This window comes from Echinops telfairi, unplaced genomic scaffold (genome assembly GCF_000313985.2).
Source record: "Echinops telfairi isolate 266 unplaced genomic scaffold, ASM31398v2 ScPeMD7_7420;HRSCAF=8458, whole genome shotgun sequence".
Taxonomy (NCBI): Eukaryota; Metazoa; Chordata; class Mammalia; order Afrosoricida; family Tenrecidae; genus Echinops; species Echinops telfairi.
This window is the reverse complement of record NW_022111320.1, coordinates 14394437-14416342: the sequence shown is the minus strand read 5'-3', so window position 1 is coordinate 14416342 and position 21906 is coordinate 14394437. Positions and strand designations below refer to the sequence as shown.

Genomic DNA, 21906 nt, shown 5'->3' with positions numbered 1-21906 from the left:
ACCCTGACCCAGTTCTACCTTACAAATCCAGCTAGACTGGAGTATACACATTGGTACAGATGAGAGCTCTTGACATAAGGAATTCAGGACAGAGAAAACCATCAAGAACAGTAGTGTGTGTAGTGATATTATGGGGGGAGGGGGGGTGGGGGGGAGAAGGGAACCCATCACAAGGGTGGATATATAGCCCACCTCCAGAATAACAGAATAAACTGCAGAAGAACAGAAATGTGGGTGAAGGGAGACAGTGGACAGTGAAAGACAAGAAATAACAACAATAATTTATAATTTATCATGGATTCTCTGGGATGGGAAGGTGGGGGGAGGAGGGGGAAAAGAGGAGCTGATACCAAGGGCTCAAGCAGAAAAAAGATGTTTCAGAAATGTTGATGGCAACATATGTACAAGTGTGCTTAGTACAATTGAATGATGGATTGTCACAAGATTTGTAAGAGCCCCCCAATAAAATGATTTAAAAAAGAGTTTATGAAGAAGAATTTAGTATCAGAATTAGAGGAAGGGTTATTAAATTGTGATATACAGATGACACAGCCTTGCTTCCTGAAAGTGAGCCACTTGCTCATGCAGGTAAACGGTTGTAGCAGTCAATGTGGATTGCTGTAGAGAAAACAGAACTTCTCATAACTGGACCAATAGGCAGCACTGCGGTCAGCAGAGAAGAGAGTCCAGTTGTCAAGGATTCCATCTTAATTGAGTCATGGGTGTGTTAGGCTGCATTGTCCAGAAAAACAAAACCAGTGATACTTCTATGTAGGTAAGAGTGAACTTTGTATCAAGACAGGATCCCAGCCAAGTCCAAGTCAAGTCTGTGGCTCAGCGGCTAGCCAGAGTCCTCTTCAGACCCAGGTAGCTGCAGCCTGAAGAAGCAAAAGCAGGCAGCAGGGAACATCGCAGGAGGGTCGGTCGGTGGGAACCTGGCAGACTCCTGACAACATTCCATGACACTGACCCACGTGGGGATGCCGCTGGAGGAGGATACAATGTGCCAGCGAGAAGGAAGGTGAAGGAGTAATGAGAGAAAAGTTCTCATTACTTCTTTTGGAAGAAGGGCCCACCCTATGTTTTGGGAGTCTAAAGAGGACTTTATAGCTTGGTATCAGACATATGGGCTAACATCGGACTTATGGACTTGATCTGGACTGGGCTGAGATGTTTTCTCAATATTCAATTGCTCTTATATATGAAGCTCTTTTTTATACACAAAAAATACTGTGATAGGTAGGTTTATTGTGCCAACGTGGCCAATAGGAACAGGTGGGATTAATTAGGTCACAATTCGATTGGAGGGCAAAGAGATAAATGGCTCGGCAAGCCCCGCCCCTCTCTGTAGACAGGATGTTAGCAGGGCGGTGAGCTGAGATCATACTTGCTGAAGTAGTGGAGTGAGCGCTGGGCACATACATTTTATGTGAGAAGACACTTGGAGAGCCATCGTGGAGACTTTAGAAGGCGATGGCTACGTTGGAAGGGGGTAGCAGTAGCTGGTACCTGGCAGCTGTGGCAGTGGAGAAAGTGTAGGAGCCTGCCTGGTGGGGAATGGAGGAGGGGCGGGAGGGAGGATTGCTGAGAGGATGACAACTTTGGAGGCATCCAGAGGGTTGAGGCAATTCTGTGTATTCTGCAAGGTCAATCTGATGATTGACGTTGCAGTTCTATCTTGAGCAGTCACAGAGCTTGCAAAACTGGTGAAAGAACCAAGTTACAGGTTTGGCCTAGTTGCCACGGAATGAGATCATGTGTCCTGAATGTTGAGCAAACAGGATTTGAAAGGCCGATCAGAAATTGACTTTATTTTCTCCTCTCTTTTTGACAAAGCTCATTTCCTGCTTAAAGCACCACGTGGGGCAGTGTTTTCTGTGCCCCGACCACATCTAGGGCAGATTTGGTACTTAAAAAAAACAAAACATCTTTCAATAACTTTTAACCACATTCTCGATTGAATAATTCATATATCCCACGAGTCCAGTGTAATAGTACAGATTTTATTTATTCAAAGTAAAGCTTGTCCCTCTGTCTAGTTCCAGTTTGTGGTAGTTGTGACATGTGTAATGGAGAGAAGAGGAGCAGGATCAACTTCTTCATCTTTTTCTCCCTCACACACATCGTGTTCCCTTCCTTCAGGCCAGGAAGAGCGTAGAGACTGACATCTGTTTACCATTGGTGTCTTCGGACCTTGGTCGATGTTACACTTGACTTGTCCTTTGTGGGCACTTTTATGGGCCCTTTGGGGCATCCCTGCCTCCCTCATTTCTGTGGATCTCTCCCCTATGTTTTACGTATGACAGGGCCTCTTTCTCCTCTATCCCTTAGGCATCTGGGGAGGACGGATGCGACTTTTTTCCCTGACCATACTGCCTAAATGTCAGATTCCATCATCACCAGCTTTGCAGTGTTGGTGGGATAGGTAGGGGAAACATTATTTCCACTTGAGAAACGCTCCTCTCGTTTCTCAGGAGAGGGGCGGAAGATAGAAATACAGACCTGGGGTAAGTGCTGCGCAGGTGCTGATTGCTGCTGCGATAATGGCTGTGATTGGCTAGGAAAAGCCATGTCACAGAGAGACTCACATGTAAGTGGCAGGAGACAGGAAAGCCGCTGTCCAAGAAGGAAGCTACTTTCAGAGTATTGGTTCTATAAAGGACAGACGAAACAATAAGCTGTCTGTGCTTTACCCAGAGCGGGCAATTTAAAGTACATACGCATCCATTTTAATTGGGTGAGGGCTTGTATTCGTTGCCTAGGGCCGCCTAACAAGTCATCACAAGTGAGGTGGCTTAAAACAACAGAGATGTGTTCTCCCACAGGCGTCTGAAGTCAGGGTATCGGTGGATCCTCCCTCTCTCCAGCTTCGGGTTGTCCAGAGTTGGGGTGTCCATTGGTTGGCAGATGTGTCACTCCGGTCTCTGGCTCTGTCGTCACATGACCTTCTCCCCGTGTGTTCCCTCTGTCTCCCTGTGTCCCAATTTCCCTCTTCTTTTAAAGCTAGGAGCCCTGGTGATGTAGTGGTTATGTGCTGGGCTGTGATCCTCATGGTTGCCAGTTCAAAACCACCAATAGCTCCTCTGGGAAAGCCTGGCTTTTAAGCCACAGGGGGTCACGATGAGTCAGCATTGACTCAAGTCAAGATACCAGTCGCTGGACTAGGGCCTGCCACCCAGATTCTAGTATAATTTCATCATCACTTGATTTTCTCTGCAAAGATTTGTTTACAAATGAGTTCACATTCACAGGTGTGCCAGGAGTTAGGACACGAATGTATCTTTTCAAGGGACACACAAATCAACCTACAATCGGACTCTTATCTTTTGCCTTCTAGCTTAGCCCTGTGTTCAAAAATTATATTAATTTTAAACATGATCATTCTTTCAGGACAAAATTTAACTCTTTTTTTTTTTTCTTCTTTCTCTTTTTAGTTGTATATGAACACAGATCAAGATTGGAGAAATCCCTGCAGAAGGAAAGACTTGAACATAAGAAAGCAAAAGAAGGTAACTACATAATTTTTGGTCCATGTTTTTATCTTTGAAACAATATATACTTGCTTTACTGTTTTGGGGGTAAGACACTTCTCAAAGCAACCTAAGTCAGTGTACAGGAGGCCAGAGAAAAAGAGACGTCAAACAATGTGTTCTGTCTTGTACAATGATTCTTGCTCAAGATTGGATCTCGAATTCTTCATTCAGTTCATGTTGCCTTGAAGCAGTTCATGTACTGGTAATACCTGCATATTCTGTCAGAACTCCACGGGGGAAAAATACGAAAGAATAACAGCATACAACATCCAGGTATATAGGATAAGTCGATAGTTTGATACACACAGACCTACATATAATTGATGACATAGTTTTGTATATTTCATTTATGAACTTGTTTTTATCTTTTGGAGACGTTTATTGGCACAGTTAATTGACTTACCTTTAAAAATTAGCACAGAGCACAGGTGTTAGCAAAACTATTGACCTTTTTCAGACGTTTTAATTTTGTTAAATCAAACACAGGTCTTAAAATAGCTTAGATTTGCACTTTTCTATATTCCTTGTTTTTTGTATTTATTTATGTGTGTTCAATAGCCAATCTTGAAATGTAAGTTAGAGGTGTTCAGTCTGCTCACCTTGGTGTGAGAGAAGAGGAGGGGAAGTGGAGGAAGATTGGGTGGCTTAGTGTGTTTCTCTGATCCCTCTGTTGATCCTGTGCCAACTCTAGAAGTTTAACTTAATTAAAATCCCTGCCTAGGATTTGAGTTTTCCTTGCTTCAAATGCAGTGATTTCATAGAGCCATCTAGTGGATAACAAAGCCATAAGAGCATTAGTTTTCCTTCTCAATCTTGCGTGATTAGAGACTGCCATCTAGTGGACGGCGATTAGTCCCTCTTGTCATCAGGTGTGCTTCCCCTCCCACTTTCAAGGAGAGTGCATCACAAATACACTAACTGCGTTTCTAACATTTGTCTATACAGTGGGCTTTGTTCAGGAGACATTCATAGCTCTGAGACAGTGTTTCGCAACATGGGGGTTGCAAACCCTTTGGGGGTCAAAGGACCCTTTCACAGGGGTCGCCCAATTCATCACAGTAGCAAAATTACAGTTATGAAGTAGCAACAAAAATAACTTTCTGGTTGGGGGGGTCACCACCACGTGAGGAGCTGTATGAAAGGGTCGCGGCATTAGGAAGGTGGAGAACCGCTGCTCTAAGGTAAGGAGCAAGATGGAACTTCAGTTCCCTTTAATATTTTTTATTGTATTGATTGAAAAAGGAACGTAAATCCCTAAGTTGATTCTTTTAAAAGAACTTTTTTCCCCCCACAATTGAGTAGAGATTGCCTTTAATGTTTATGATGTCTTAAAATTCCACAGTGAATTAACTAACACTCTATTTTATCCATCTTTTATTTCTCAGATTTCCTGGTGTATAAGTTAGAAGCACAAGAAACACTAAATAAAGGCCGAGTAAGTTTGTTGTATCCTATTTTTCCTATGAAACTTGCATCAGAGGGAAATAGAGTCACAAAATGTGTCCGTCACTCTGTTGATCACAGGACTTGTTGGGTAGCGTACTCTTTTCTTTCTTTCTTTTTTTACTTCCCAAAAGGAAAGCTTTGAAATGCGTTCTTTTAAAACTCACCTCTGCTGATTGCAGTGCAGATGGTGGTGATGGCCTTCGTGTCCTAGGAATGCCACAACAAGATACCACAACTTTGCTGCATGGGACTTTATGGTTTCCACAGTGTCAGAGCTCTGAGTCCAGGGCGTTTGAAGGGCTAGGCTGGCACACACACATCTGGACCCTCCGGGGGAGGGAGGATCCTCCTCTTCTTTCTGCTCCTGTAGTTCTGGGCGTTTCTGCTCCTAAAATTTCTTGCGGATCTTTGGCTGCTTGTAGACATCTCTTTACATGTTGTTTGTCCTGTCCTGGATGAGTCTGTCCCTCTGTGTCTGCACACATCTTTCAAGACACCACTCAGGAGAGATTGGGTTTGGGATCCAGCGTGACTTCCTTAGCGTAGCACAAGAACAGTCTGTTTCCTCAAACAGGGTCGCAGCCACAGGTTATAGGGGGCTAAGATTTTGATATAACTTTTTTGAGCGGTCACACTCAATCCATAAAAGTAGTAAGTTGGGAAGAGCTTTCATCTTTACCAGGTGGAAGGTTATTTTCAGTCATTCATTCCTAGCCCCACTTTTCCATGGAATGTGATATTTTCATTGGCTTTCCTCTGTATGCATAGCGTCTTATATAATAGCTGGCCCAGATCTGGCATTCAGAAACATTTAAATGAATGAATACTAAAAACCTAAACCAGCCGTACAAAAAAGAGTCTTCCTGTTACTCTAAGGGGGGAAAAGTGAGTAAATATGGGTGTCTGAGGGTATGCAAACTGAAAAGGGTCAGCTCCTTAGATTTCCTGGACCACGTGTGACTTGCTTATAAAAGCCTGGCCAGCACTGTGGCTCTCTGTTGAACACATTACAATATGCCTGCCTTATTAGTGGCACCGAAGCAATAAAGCAAAAAGGAGCAGTCCACGTTAGACGTTTCAAAAATTATGGGAGACAGTATTGGAGGGTGGGCCAGTGCTGGCTCTGGGGTAACTGCAGGGGGCGAGAAGAGACAGAAAGCCCAGATCCGGAGAGGAAACTGTGCAGGAGCCCCTCGTTCACTGACTGACAACCAGAAGGTGGTAGGGTTCTATGGCTGCTCAGGGCAGTGGAAATGTGCTAGGCTCATGTGCAACGATGCTCCACAGGGGCGTAAATAGATGCTGCCGAACACAGAGCTTGCCCGGCACCGTGTGCCCGGCTCCACTACGTAAGCCAGGTGTCTGTCTCCCTCACCTCCCAGAGCTGGTTTCTCACTGTCCACAGTGCACTGTCCCGGCGTGGGGTGGGGCTATGTGGGTAGGCACTATGCAAAGTGGTCCTGCTTGGTTTCTCTCCTCTTCTGTCTTCTGTGCCCATCTCCACATGTTAGCCACGTGTGGGGACGGCATCTCAGGATAAGTTCCTGTGTGCGTCTAGCTTCCCTTCTGCGGAACATGAAAGGCGAGACAAAATCGTCTTCAGGGCCTGTTTAATGAAGCCCCCACTCTATGGTTTGGTTACATTGGTTATTCATGACTCAAATCTAGCTAGGGTATGGTCGTCCTAAAACCTCACTTCTGCTATAAAATCAAATCAGTGGCCCCCTAGAGTCCTGGTTCACCCATTTCAGCTCACGCGAGAGTGACATAACTGACATGTTCTCTTCAGAGTTTGATTTGGATCTAGCAGGAGAGCTAGTTTTGTTAACTCTGTGTTGACCACTTTTTTTTCCCCCTTGACAGCAAGATTCCAATAGCAGATACGGTGCCCTGAATGTCCAGCATCAGATGCTGAAAGTGAGTGAAGCTTTTCGTTGTTGATGAAAGAAGGGACTCACTGGGATTTGAACCGAGTGGTGCGGTGGGATGTAAAGCAATTACAGAAAGTTTTCAGAGAGTCGATTTGTGTCACAATATAGTTTGTCATGTCGCATTTGGTTTAGACGATGCGTAAGTATAGTGTACCATCGTATTTGTCACCTGATTACAAAGAATATATTTAACTTATGATTCATTGTCTTTTAAATCTAGTACTCTGGTCACCTAAATTTTTATTTTGCCCCTCTCTATTTATCCTTTTAGATTTGTTTGTCTTCATTTCTCTCAATAACCTCTCTTAGACATTGGCTTCTGTCTTAGAGTGGAGTCAATACCTATTAAAATGCTTCCCTCGTGTTGCTACATTTAATAAGTATTCTCATACCTACCCCAGCAGCACAATTTATATCTAACGGGTCTCCTTGCTTGGTCCTTGGATAAAACTCATTACTGGGTTTCAGGAAGACCAAAAGAAAAGAGAGAGAGAGAGAGAGAGAGAGAGACAGAGATTCATTGTGTGTGTCAAGCTAGAAGAGATGAGTAATGTTGGCATGCCATTCTGCCATCTGCACAGCATGTAGGCCCTGCTGCAGCCCCTGCCCCTTCATTTTGTGTTGAGTAATGTCTTGTGTCCCAGGACAGGTAGGGCCCGGCTGTTGAATGAACCAGGACTTTTCCTATCATCAGGAATGCCGGGTGAAGAAGAAAGCAGGCATTCTTTTCCCATTAAGCATTTGGCGATTGTAGACTTTATCTAGATTGAGAGTACAGGGTAGTCATATAATCTAGAGTAAGGAAAATAAGAATAATTGTATAAACAATCGATTTATCACTGCCTCGAAGGGTAAATGTCCTTCTAAAACAAAGCAAAACCAAAAAGCGGGGCCACCAGAGAACGCTGGAAGACAGAAGAGAAATCAGTTAGGTTACTGGAGCAACATCAGGTGGAAGGGATAGTCTTGCCATTAGCTTTCCTTGTTCCCATGGTCATTTGAGTCCCTGAAAATTTCCCCAAATCATCCTCTTTCCACGTCTCTCATGCTAACGTTTTGTTTCCCCTTAATGTTGACAATTAAGATGGAGGTTATTTTTGGCCATAATCCCTAAGTATTCCTAGGAAATGTTGGGGAGACAGAGGGGAGCTGCAGGCATGCAGTGCAAGCTCGGGGCGACGAGGTCGGTTTCCACTTGTTCTCTGTTGCCCAAGTTACGCTCTCGGGAGATCCTTTCTGGACGGAGCGTGTGCAGACGCTGCCCAAGTTCTCGTCTTTGCAGAGTCAACACGAGGAGCTGAGGAAGCAGCACGGCAGCTTGGAAGAGGAACATCGCAAACAAGGGGAGGACTTCAGTCGCACCCTGAACGACCACAAGCAGAAGTATTTGCAGCTGCAGCAGGAGAAAGAACAAGAACTGTCTAAGCTAAAAGGTGTCTGGGAATATAACGAGCCCGTTGCTATGAAAATAAGTGTTTCTGTGAATGTTGCGTTAGCATGACAGACTTTTATTTTATCGGCTTCTACATCGTGAGGGATTGATCCGGTGACTCGTTAACAGCCACTTGCTGTTATGTCGTATTTGTCCTTTTCTTGTGGGTTTGTTTAGGGAAGCATCCTAGGTTACTTCATGTTTCTCGGTGGGCACATGGGGGCAAGCCGGCTCCTGTGTGCACGTGACAAGACATTTGGCATCTCTGACCCCAGCCCATTGCACCTCATCAGTGCTCCCCAGTTGTGACCAGGGAAAATTGCTCCTTCTATTTCTGAAACTCTCCAAAGGGCCAATAATCTTCCTCTTGAGGTGCTGAGCACTAAACGAAGCTGCCAAAAGCTGAGGTTCTAGAGCAGCGGTTCTCAACCTGTGGGTCGCAAGCCCTTTGGGGGTCGAACAACCCTTTCACAGGGGTCGCCCAATTCATAACTGTAGCAAAACGACAGTGATGAAGTAGCAATGAAAATACTTTTATGGTTGGGGGATCATCACAACCTGAGGACCTGTACTAATGAGTCGCGACATGAGGAAGGTTGAGAACCACTGCTCTAGAGCCAGAAGGCCTGGGTGCATTGTAATGGCTTGTCCATCACTACTCATTATATGACCACGGGCTTGTTGTATAATCATTGAGGTTGTCTTTGTCCTCGTCTGTAGGGTTGGGATAATCATAACAAGTATCAGCCTCATTGGGCTGATGTTGAGAATTAAGTCCTTTTTGTAAAACGCCTAGAATTGTTGCTACCCTATGGGAAATAGTCAGTATGTGTTAGCTGTCTTCAGCCTTGTGACAATCATCCTTCGATATTTTCAGAGAAAAATGGAACAACATTTTTTGCTTCTCTGGGTGTGTGAGAAAAAGCCATCAACACATTTTACAATAAAATATTCAAGTGGTAAATAACGTTAAGATATAGGAATACTTCAAAAAGGCAGCAGGAACATGTAAAAAAAAAAAAAGGAATCCTGGTAGCATCGTGGGAAGCAATTCCCTGGTTTTGATAGGGTACTTCATTTACATCTGATGTCACCCACAAGGGAAGCTGAGTGATAGGTAGTTGGGACTGTGCTGTACTATTTTTGTAACTTTTTGTCCATAATATTTTCTAAATTTAAAGCTGAAGGAGGTAGTAGTCTCCTGGCAGTAGTACAGATAGACTCAGGTCAGTTATGCATAGAATTCCCCAAGAGATGTAGATACTTGTTAGCGAAGTGGCAGGTGAGGAGGGGTGTTGGAGACCCTAAGGGAAGAAAGGCTGACTGCGGAAATTGCTCACTGAGGTGACTCAAAGAAGGGAGCTGCAGTGTCAGATGGCAGCTACACCTTGTCCGGAGAGAAGATGCTTCATTGGATCCACGGTTTGTTGTTGCTGATGTTCTGGCTATAACTGTCACTGATTCAGCCCCCACACACGGCCACCTTTATGTATAACAGAGAGAAATGCTGTCCGGTCCTCTGCCATCTTTGTTAATAGTGGCATGGTGCACTATTTAGCATTTGAAAAGCTAAGCTAAGCTAGTGTGTTATACTGATCTGTTATTCATTAAGGAAGGAGAAATAAAAATAGCACATAAAATATGTTAGGGACATGGTGTTTTGTACGTGGTGTGCTTTAAGAGATTTACATAAATTGGTATGACTGTAGTAATAGCCCTGAAAGGCAATTTTTGATGTTCACTCTTAGGTGTAGTCCTGTGTTTGAAACAAAGCCCACGTGGAGTAAAATATTAACCAATTATGGACAGAAGTCAGAAAGTAGCGTCACAGGGGTGAGGAGGACACCAGTAACTTGAATACTAAATGATGTAAGGCCCGTAAGCTAGCCTGCACTTCCTAGCACTCAGGACAAAAGGAAATACAGTGCACTGTGGGACTCTTGCGATCAGAAAAGAGCCTTGAAGGTACAGGAAGTTAAGCACTGGGCTACAAACCACAAGTTCAATAGTTCAAACCCACCCACCACACCACTGAAGACAGATGTGATCATCTGCTCTTTTAAAGATGAACGGTCTCAGAAACTCTGCCCTGTAAGGTTAATCAGAGTCAGAGAGTGGGTTTATTAGGAAAAGAGAGTATACTGGTGTCTTAGGAAAGAGAGCATAGTGTTTCTGGTACCAGTTTCAAGTAGAAATTCCTTGGAGACCTTAAATAAAATAGTGGGCAGTGACTTTGATGAAACTTTCATAAACAGCCTTCACCTGAGCATTTTTTTTATGATCCCTTGTAAAAATTCAGAACAGTCCTTTGAAGCATACTGTCTGCTGGCCAGTGTACAGGGTGGCTGTGCTGTGAGTCGGAACCAGGTCACGACAACTAACTGCAGCAGCACGCATGTTTGATCTGTTCGGCACCTAATCCATGTTGTCTTTGGTAGTTTGATGTGATCCAAAGAGAGACTGCGAATTCTTGGGGAGGTTGAGCTGATTACATGTAAACGTGGATAATTATTCTTTTCGTTATCGTTATAATGGCTGGCACCTAACGAATGTTTACCATTTGCTGACAACCCTATGAAACTCTTCATACGGATGATATTATTTGATTATGATAACAACTGTAAGATAGTCATTGTGTTTCACCTCGTTAACAGATGACGTTGAGGTGGACCAAAGTTAAATAACTTGCCCAAGGTGATACTGCAAAGGCTGGGAGCCAAGCTTCAAACGTGGTCCAGGAGCGTTCCACGGTCACTACCTTCATGACCTGGAATCTCTTTAAACAATTTCAAACTTGTTTGCTTAGAAATGTGTATAAGTGTGGTATGGTGTGGTGTAGGGTGTGTGTGTGTGTGTGTGTGTGTGTGTGTGTGTATGTGTATGTGGTGTGGTATGGTGTGGTGCAGTGTAGGGTGTGTGTGTGTTTCCAGGGTGTGTTCCTTTTGAATGACTTCCTGGGGTTTTTTTTTGTTTCCTTTGAAAAATCTGTTATTACCAAGTTTGGCATCCCAAACATTGGCCACATTTCCCATCTCTAGTCTTGATTTCTCCCCCAAACTCAATTGTGAATTTAATACCCAGGGCTCGGGCTAGGACCTGAAGAAGTCAAGGTGGCTGGAAATGCCATGAGACCTGGTGACTGACACTGATTCAGGGCTGAACGACACCCTGGAGAGTTAGGACCCTGTCTACCGGATGTGGCTGCCACTTAGGCGTGGCGTCCTTAGGAACAGAGAAGCACAATCTGCTGTTGAGTGTGCTCCGGTTCATGGCCACCGTGGTGTGACGTAGTAAAACTGAGCTCCGCTGGGCTGCTTTTGGTTGCAATTTTCACCAAAACAGATCAAGAGGCCTCTCCTCTACAGCGTTGTGAAGTGGCTTCAAACTGCCCACTTTCTCGTTACTAGTTGATTGCAAGCATTTTGTGCAACCAGATCCTTTGCGTAGGACAGTCCCAGCATAATTGCTAACAGCACAGACCTTCGCTCTCCAGTGTATCTCTCATTGGAGAATGAATGCCCCAGTCAGCCCGCTTCCTGCCCACACCCGCAGGGTGGTGTCACATCAGAATTGGCCTCACGTTGCCAGACCTTGTTAAACTCAGATTCTTGATTTCTAAACAGTGATAGTTATTCAAATGTGGAGGACCCTGTACAGGACGCCACAGTGAGGGGCTAAGAATGAAAATATGTTGGTGGGTTGGATTTGGCACAAGGTCTACCAGTTCATTGCCTCTGATGTCCAGATTCAGGATGTGAGCAATTCCCTAGGAGTGTCTGCGCCCTAACGTTTGGGTTTGGGTCTCGGGAGATGTCTGAGTGTGCTCGGACTGCTCTAGTTGCTCTAGCAATACCTTTCCTATAGCATTGGAGGTAGACTTTGCATGGTCAAGAACTTAATAGTGGGAGAAGGAAAAACATATAATTAGAATGTTTGAAACAGATTTCTTAGTGCTCCTGTAACAAGTGAGTGTCGTCAGTGAACAGAAATTTGTTGTTTCACAAGTTTAGGAGACTAGAGGTGCAAATTCAGAGCTCTGGTCCTAGGGGAAGGCTCTGGGTCTGCTCTAGGCGGAAATCATTGCCTCAGTTTCTCTAGAGATGTCTTGAAGAACTCCACATGCCATCTTTCTTTCTCCCTTGGTCCTTACATCTCTGTGTTCAGTCACCCACTTTTATGTCTTTACACGGTTATGGCCTCACTAATGTAACAAAGAAAACCCTGTTTGCAACTGGAATCCCGTTCACAGATGGGGGTTAGCATTCACATGAGTGCTTTGGGGGAAACACAGTTTAATCCATGACAGGTAAATGGAGCTCTCTGTCTTTCTCAGTGCCTGTATCCAGCCATCCATCCACCCTCCCATCTTTATCCCTCTGTCTCACTATCTCTATCTCCATCACCTCTCCAGGCCTGTGGGGATTATCCACGCTATGAGAAATGTGCTCAGTGCTTTTGGCTGACTCTGTTTCTAAGTTAAGGGAACTCAGATGTTAGGCCACCTCTGCCCTGTTTCACTTTATTCCCGAGGGATTGTTTATTGGCAGAAATATCGAACTCCTGAGTAATGAAAAATCCTTAACTTCTTACTTGATGTGGAGCTTGTTTAAAAGTACTTCAAGTGCTGAATCAGGTTGCACCTGGATGTCCACCTGAATCCATGCCACATCCCAGTGGGGTTTTGCTGAACGGGAGTATTGTACTCACAGGTTGCACCTGGATGTCCACCTGAATCCATGCCACATCCCAGTGGGGTTTTGCTGAACGGGAGTATTGTACTCAAAACAAACTCAACGTCAAGTAGGATGAGGCTTTATACGTGAAGGTAGTAAAATCATCAGCCTGGAAATCTTAAGGCTTTATGCATGTTTCTTCTCTTTCTAAAATAGAAACTGTGTATAATTTGAGAGAAGAGAACAGACAACTGAGGAAGGCACACCAAGACATGCACACGCAGCTCCAGGACGTGAAGGTAAACCCCAGCAAAGGCCGCCCTGGGCAGTGCTTGTCTGCGGTGCTTCTCGCTCGGTCCTCACGTCGACCCGCTCGCTCGACACAGCCAGGCTGTCGGTGTGGGCGTTGCATCAGTCAAAGCACGCCGCCTCTGCACCTGAAGCTGAAAGACTGTCTCAAGATCAAAATGTTTTCCCTAATACCAAACTGATCCTTTGCGAGAGGTGGTTGCTTTTTAATACGCCTTGGTTTGTTAACAGTGGACTGTTTGGTCCTTTGTTTTCACTGTCTTGTGGTTGCAGTGTTTTGGTATCCTATTTGAAAGTTTGGAGTACTACGTAAACTGTAATCTTGTTACAACGATTGTTTTTGAACAACAAACAGTGACAGCACATAAGAAACAAAAATAAATAAAAGGCATGGAACATTTGAGTGGTCCTACCATTGTCAGCCAAAGAGAATTTGCCTTCAGATGCTAAAAGCTCAACGTGTACAATTCTTTTTTATGTAGCAACAGCATAAGAATTTACTCTCCGAGCATGAACAACTTGTAGTGACTTTGGAAGACCACAAGAGGGCACTAGCTGCTGCACAGGTTAGCAGGGTAGCAGCCTCTCTGATTCCTTTCAGTCGGCTTAACCTTTCTGAATTCCTTTATGCATGTAGCGTCTTCAAAGTCAATCTTCCATAAGTTCCTTAGGACAAAGCTATCTTATTCCAAGGCACATGCATGCTCTCCAAACACAATCAAGAGAAAATTTAATACATTTTTGACTAATTTTTACACTGTTGGATAATATATATCACTATTCCTACCCTATTCTTTTTTCCTATCTACCGGCCTATGCACACAGTAGTCTAATATCTGTTTAAATCTCAGAAATCATTCTATATGCATGATCTTTTTCAACTCTCTGATCTGGGTTAGCTCTCAGTGAAACAATAAGATCTATATGATTTTTATGGTGTTGAGTCCCTAAATTTATTATTGTCAGACTTTCTTTCATCCCTACTCCTGCGTTTTCAGTATTCCAATGTAGTCCACTGTTTTTAAGACTAAGCTTATGCACCATGGGGAAAACTATAGAGCGTAAGGAGACTCGTGTTGCTGGAGAAGGAAAAGCAAGAACAAAGTCTAGAACAGCCGTAGGCACAAGCTAAGCCCTCGACAGATATTTATTGAATAAGCAAATAATGAATTCAAGCTTTGGAGAGCCTAGGAAAGTAAGACCAAACTGGGGTGTTTTACAGCTTTCTAATAGAACAAAGAAACAGGGATGGCTAGCCTAGTCACTGTATTAAACTAGATCAGAACTTTTCTCTTTGGTCGAGAAATTAAGAGGAAAGGGCCAAAGGAAACTAACCAACTGTGCTTATCAGGAGATTAGAGAGAGCGCACTCTGAGAAAGCATAAGGTGCAGGGCCCTGGTCATCTCAGAGGCTCTGTAGCATCGGTGTCTGGGGCCTCGTCCAAAGTTACCACTGATTCAGGGCTTCCCTACTAAGCTGTAAATCTGCGCAAATGCTTTTCACCTGCATTCATTAAACTGATGTTTGAAAGAGTATATTTTATTCAAATCCTTCTTTATAAAAGGATTTATTTGATATGAGAGTATTACTCATTCTGAAAAATGTGGCAAAGTGTGTTAGCAAAACAAACAGCACAGCTCCATGTGTACTGTAATAGCCACAAATATTAGACTAAGCAGCAATTTGAAAACCAGAGAAATGTAAATAAAATAATTCATTGGAAGACTAAACCACGTACACTTGGAGAATTATTGGCAGGATTTTATATTAGGATATATTTTTGTAAATATATATAGTTTTATATTTCTTTAATCACTGTGCCATCAGGGCTCCTTAAACTCTTCAGTATTATTTTCCCCCTGCCTTTTTAGTTCCTTTTATTAAGACTGTTACACATAATCTGCATACATACAGACATCAATTCTGATTTATAGGGCAAATAGAACCACTCCCCAGGGTGTCTGAGACTGTGACTCTTTATAGGAGCAGACAGCCTCATCTTTCTCCCAGGGGGTAGATGGTGGATTTGAACTGCTGATGTTGTAGTTAGCAGCCCAAGATGTAACCAACTACTGCACCGGGGATCCCTACACATACATTGAATGACCTGATTTCAGACCTTAGTTCTAAGTTAATGTCAGTTTGGAAGAGAGGAATAAAAATCCAGCCTCGTTTCAAGCTTTCCAACATTGCAAAGCTCAGGACAAGGAATGTTCCAGGAAATAAACAAATAAAAACAAAAAATTGTCAGTGAACCAACCCACTGCCATCAAGTCAATTCTGGCTCATGGCCATCCTGTATAAGGTTTCCCAGAGCAGCTGCTGGGTTTGAACCACTGATCTTGTTAGCAGCCCACTGACTAATCCAGTGTGCCACTAGGATTCCCTGATATTTGAGCCTAAATTGGAGAAAGGGGTGGTCTGAGTGGTTGTATACATCCACACACTCGATTTTAAACTACGAATCTTTTCCTCTGCATACTCACGCAGATGGGTAAAAGATATATACACATGTGTTTGTATCATGTGTTTTAAATTCTGTAAGACTGGTTCCGTAGTTGTCTTGCCTTTAATAATGAGATAGTATATAGATATGTGCATATTAGAAGAAGGTTTATAAAACTCTAGCTCTTTAGTGCAACCTGGAAAACTAACATCTATCAGATATTTCCTTGTTTCGTTTATCTCTAATCCCCATTTGCATGTGTTCAAAAATGGTGACGCATGTCACAGTAAGAAGAGCTAATCAGTGCATGGGGACGCTCTGCCTGTTTCTCTCAACTGGTATTTAGGTATAATATTTTGGTCTAGTTTTCCAATAAACCCAAATACTCACTTATGAATGCTCTTTTTCCTCCTCAAATTGTGCAATTTACGCCCCATTGTGCAATTGATATGCAGACTCAAGTTGCAGAATATAAACAACTGAAAGATACTCTGAATCGGATCCCAAGCTTTAGAAAAGCCGATGTAACCAACGAGCAGAATATGACCCTGGTGGCCCATTCTCCGCATGGTGATGGCACCAAAGAGAAGCTAACTGGAGGGTCCCGGGAGGTAAGGAGTGTGAACTGAGGGTTGGCTGGTGGGGAGGTCACTTTCTCAGCAGGCTGTCACCAGGTGAGCTGTTCTCAGGATTGCCTATCCTCCCTGCAAATTGAAACCCAAACAATACTCCCTGCCAGCGAGTCGATGCCAACTCGTTGCAGCCCTTTAGGACGGGTTGCACTGCACTGCCCTTCTGAGTTTCTGAGACTAAGAACGCAAAGCTCCACCTTTCACCCAGGGAGGAGCTGATGCTTTCCAATTGCTGACCTTACTGGATCGCAGCCCAGTGCATCACTGCTACACCGCCAGGGCTCCTCTCCCGCACAATAGGGGTCCTCAAATTTTAATGTCTGTCCACAATCTCAAAACCTCAAACTCACTGCCATCGAGTCAATTCTGACTCATGGCAGCCCTATTGGACAAGGTCCAACTGCCCTTTGGGTTTCCGAGACTACAGCTCCTTACAGGAGAAGAAAGCTTCATCTTTCCTCTGAGGAGCATCTGCAGGTTTTGAACTGCTAACTTCATGGTTAGCAGCCCAGCTTGTAACCACTGCACCATCAGGGTGCTCCCTGTCTAGAGTCTAGGGCTTGTTGTATGTAACACAGATCACTGGGCCCAGCCCAACAGTTTCTGATACCCTTGCTGGACAGTGAGAGACCTGTGAATTGGCATCTCTCAGTGGCTCCGCTGGTCAGGGAGCCCACTTTGAGAACCACTAATTACAGTGTTTTTGAGATAGACTTTGACACTGGTTTTGTCTTTATTGGTTTGATGTATTTGTCTTAAGAGACTTAGCGTGCCTAGATTTTAAAGAATTTCGTTTTGTTTTGAGTTTTCTGTCTTTTTAGTTTCAGTACAGTGAGAAGATTCAACGATTGCAGGACATTATGTGACAGTAAACCCACTCAAGGTTTAAAATAGATAATATTTCAACTGGGTACAGTGGTAAGTCCATGTAAACATGGCCACATTTGCATAAAAGACATTTATAAAACCACCACCGGTGTGAGTACTAGTCTCATCATTCACTTTATTCTTCCTTGTTTTTCGTGTAAATTAAGCCTTGCTTTAATATAGCTCATGAGTTGGACATTAGACCTAGTGTCACCCTTTTAAATTCTTTCAAGATTGTTTTTGCAAAATCACCTGTGTAACAAAAGGGCGGAGTCTGACTGCCTGACCCCCTGACACAATTGTTTTTAACAAGACCCAATTGAGATGTCCAACTCTTAGAGTTGCATCTTGGGGACATAATTAAGTTTATGTTTCGGGCACTCCGTCGTATACAATTGTCCTCAGTCAGTCAGAGCCTGCCGCCATGGACAGTCAGTATCCTCTGATGACTGGATGGTCTAAGCACTTAGCTGTCAACCATGAAGTGGGTAGTTAGAACCTGCCAGCCAGCCTCTCGGCAGGAGAAAGGTGAGGCAGTGTGCTTCCACAAATACGGTGGAGCGCGTCTCCTCTGGCCTAAAGGTGTGGTGTGAGGCAGAAGGGACTGGGTGGCAGTGGATTTTTTGTTTATACTTGATCCACCTTTTAACGGCTCCGAGCTTCAGTTTTTCCATCTGTGAGGAGAGAGAGTTGTTATCTAGCCTTCCTCACAGGTGTGTTGTAAAGACACATGGCAGGTGAGTGACAGCATTTAGAGTCTTCAAGAGAAAGGAGATCTCATCTGAAGTCAGGCCGGTGCTATGTCATCTTTGCCACATATGGCAAGACTGTTGCCAGTTATCCTCAGGTATCTCAGAAAGGATTTCCCCCCCTCTCGTTTATGATTTAGACCACCCAGCTCCTCAAATCAGATTAGCTGTATTTCTCCTAATTTACTACTAGAAACTTCACATTTATTTCAATTATGGGAGAGCAAGCCAATGGAAGAAATTATATATAGCCAAAAAGGAAAGATGAGATATATTTTCCTGTTGGTAGTATAGCAACTATTGTTTTTCCCCCTAACTGATGAAGAGTACATGAAGGTCTTTGAAATTTATAGGGAAAACTGACTTCAGTTAAAAAATTATAGAAAGAGTACCCTAAAATCTACCCTTTTTTTCTGTTCAAAGTTTTCTGTTCTAATACTAAGTCATCTCAAAACCCTCGCTGATTTATGAAGAAGTGTTTCATTGTTTCTGGAATCGTGCACATTGTTTTTGACTAATATAGATGTCCCTGTTAGTATGATATTATTTTTAATTCAGCCAAACTGATAGAAATAAACCCAATGTGTTCATTTAGTCTTTGTCCTAGTGAAAAACCAAAACTGACAGTTAAGGGAGTTACTTAGTTATTGAATCTCTCATAGCCTGAGAGTTTTCCCTCTTTTTGATCTAAGGACAAATGATCGCTTTTGAGCGCACGGTCTGTTTCTGACACATGAGCCCTACAGCTCTTACTCTTGATGCTGCGTGTTGTCTGAGGGGCACTTGTGCTTACGTTATCTTTGTTTTATAGGTGAGTTACACACCTCACCTATACAAGAAGCGTTAAGTAGCTCCATTGCAGCTGTATTTTAAGTCAGTACTATCTATGTATAGACTTCTTAAGTTTGCTGATCTTATAGATGGATAGCTACTATGCTAAAGAAGGTCTGTCACTACTTTTGAATCAGAAGAATGTCCTTCCCCATGATGTGCTTGGCCTAGGTGTCTCCGAATAGTGATGTGAGGCAGAATGTGGAAGCAGTTCCTGGAAGAACAGAAGAAACCAAGCCTTCCCCTCCCGCTCAGAACGGGGCTGAATTTCAAGCTCTCGCAGAGCTGAACCAGCAGGATGCAGAAGCCAGAGAGCCTGAGGGGCGCCAGGTGGAGGAAGAGCACAGGAAGGCCCTTGAAGAGGAGGAAATGGAGCAGGTCGGACAAGCGGAACATCTGGAAGAAGAGCACGACCCATCGCCAGAGGAGCAGGATCGGGACTGGAAGGAACAGCATGACCAACAAGAAGCCAACCTTCTGGAAGGGCACCCTCCTGCGGAGGTACCAGCTCATCCACCTCAAAGCGACTAGACTTGTGCTTTGTTCTTTAGGGTAGTGGGTGTGGCTTTATTTTTTAATATTAAAGGGGAAAAAAAACCACATCTATGATAATCTCTAAAATGAAAATTTGAGGGACTTATTTAAATATCCAGCATACATAATTAAATTTTCTCTTGTAATGTTAATAATACAGCTATGGAAGAAATTATTTATATGCTTAGAATGAGAAAGGAAAAGCGCTGTTGGTGGATAGAATAGTCTTCTCTTGGTATTAGCAGCAATCTCGCTCAGGGAGATTGCTGCTAATACCCCTCCACTGGGTAGAGTGCACCTGGTTAGACACCTACCTTCAAACCCCACAAGCATCTCAAAGCTGAGAAAGCAGCATTTCTGTGTGAGCCAAAGTCGACTTCTTCCTGATCCATTTACTGTCAAATTAATGTTGGCTTTTGCCACTCTCACCATCAGAGCGTTAAGCGGTCATCTGAAAATCGGTCTCATCCCTAGGGATACTCCACAAAGTGAGGATAGTTAAACAGTGATCCTCCCCTGCATGAGCGTGCTTCACCAGTCTGGTCACACACCCTTCCCTCATTGAAAAGTCCCCTTTCATAGCAGTCCTGTTCACCGTTTCTTACAAACACAGCCACTATTAAAATAAATGATATTTTAAAAAAGACTTGAAATTATTAACTGATACCTCAGGCACTTAGGTGCCTTTTCCCTACTGTCTCTAAACTGGTCCCCAACAATAGGTTACCTCATCTATACAAAGATGCTCATCGCCTCTTATATAAAACTCTGAAGCTCTGTCTGGTCTCAAATTTGCCAGGACATAAATCTGCCTGGGGTTTAGGTTGAGTGGGTCTGAAGGCCTAGGTAGTTCTTTCGTGCAGTTTCAAACTTAGTGTAGAAAAGCCTTCCCCAATCTGGGTCCTTCGTAAACATCTTCAAATGTAGTCCCCCAGGAGGTTCAGTTGCCCTCAACTACACTCTTTTTTCCTTGATGGCGATCGAGTGTGCTATGTTGGGGCAGTGGGGACAGATGGGCAACCCAACTAGGAAGCAAAATTTAAAAGTCCTGCACCAGGTTATCCTCTAATAAGAAGTTATTTTCTGTCTTCTTACTCTTCCTCCTTCCTTCAGGGTAGATTGCCTGCTTTCCCATCGTAATCTGCAATTTGACGCTCTTTTTTTTTTACTTTTAGTTGTATTTAGCCTGACATTGGTATCTGTATCACTAATTAGCATCCTTAAGCTTTCAACGTGCTACAGAAAGTTTTAGCATTTCAGTTCACAAATTACTCCAATGAATGAGAGGTTAGTCGGTACCCATTTATATCTGAGCCTTTTTAGCATAAGTGTAAATAAAGTTTGAAACGTATTTCTTCTGGTGTACTCTCTGCTCCATTTGAGAAGCGGCACATTGAAAATCTGCTGTGCGCCAGCAGATCGGCACCCTGGCCTGCTAAACCAAACCAGGGCAATTGGGAGAAAGTTGGGAAATGGGAGTACTGGTGCTGGGAGACCTTGGGTATTAGGGCTCCTGGGTTTTGCATGAGAAGCAAATGAAGTGTTGGGCGATCCAGAGAGGGTGACTGCTTGTTCCCTGCCAACTTGCCTTTTCCCTAGGTATATCCTTCTGCCAAGCCAGTTGGCAAATTCCGATCACCATTTGAGGAGCAGTTAGAACAGCAGAGACTAGCAGCGAGGCAGACGGAGGAGGCTCAGCAGCTGAGAGAACGCCAGGAAGCTTTACATCAACAGAGGCTCCAGGGACACCTGCTTTGGCAGCGGCAGCAGCAGGAGCAGCAGCAGCAGCTTCGGGAGAGAGAGCTGGCCCGGGAGAGAGAGCTGGCCCGGCAGAGACAGGTCCAGCACGAGGAGGTTCAGCAGCAGCGCCAGGAACAGCTACGGTAACCTCCCCTGGTGATGGGCCGAGACAGCCTCCATCTGGTTTTCTTAAGTAGATTCAAAACAGTTTTGTGCATGTGTCTCCCATGAACTCGAAAGGCTCGTATTGCCCATGTAGGAGAGATCGTACTTCCCAGGAATCTTGTGAAAGTGTGTATAGAATCTTTGTTATACCCAAATATGTACTTTGTATTTAAAAGTATGGCTTTAAAAAGTTATTTTTAATCTCATTTATTTCTACTTTAAAAATAAATTCCCTTTGTAGAACTGTGCCACTTAGTTTGTGTCACTGAATCTCTGATGTCTGTGTCCCTGTAGGCAACAAGCTCGCTATGATGCTATGGACAAGGATATTGTTCAGGGAGCAGAGGACCAGGGTATCCAAGAAGAAGAAGGCGGTGGTGAGATGTCTTAAATGATGAGTGTTTGAGAAATTGATGTGGCAATCGTACTAACATCACACGATCTACTTGCCTGACTAAAGGCAGATTTGTGAATTACATGTCTCTTGTTGCTCTTATAGATATTTCTCAGTTTACCACGTAGCCCTCATCCAAGACAGGATCACTTAAGATAATCTGTTTCCAAACATGTTCCCCATCTTCCTTTGGCATGCTACATAGTTCTTTCTGACAAATTAT

General features: G+C 43.8%; 1 protein-coding gene across 2 annotated transcripts in view; it reads left to right on the top strand.

Moving 5' to 3' along the window:
- The window catches only part of GOLIM4 (golgi integral membrane protein 4), a 97304-nt gene that overhangs the window by 59230 nt on the left and 16168 nt on the right, over nt 1–21906 (top strand). The window contains exons 2-11 of one of the 2 annotated variants that reach the window (XM_045297602.1): nt 3435–3509; nt 4919–4968; nt 6843–6896; nt 8193–8343; nt 13232–13314; nt 13807–13890; nt 16227–16382; nt 19022–19351; nt 20984–21267; nt 21584–21666. In XM_045297602.1, coding sequence (XP_045153537.1) covers nt 3435–3509; nt 4919–4968; nt 6843–6896; nt 8193–8343; nt 13232–13314; nt 13807–13890; nt 16227–16382; nt 19022–19351; nt 20984–21267; nt 21584–21666 — 1350 coding nt within the window. The remainder of the gene's footprint in view (nt 1–3434; nt 3510–4918; nt 4969–6842; nt 6897–8192; nt 8344–13231; nt 13315–13806; nt 13891–16226; nt 16383–19021; nt 19352–20983; nt 21268–21583; nt 21667–21906) is intronic. The other variant, XM_045297603.1, reaches the window with a different exon arrangement.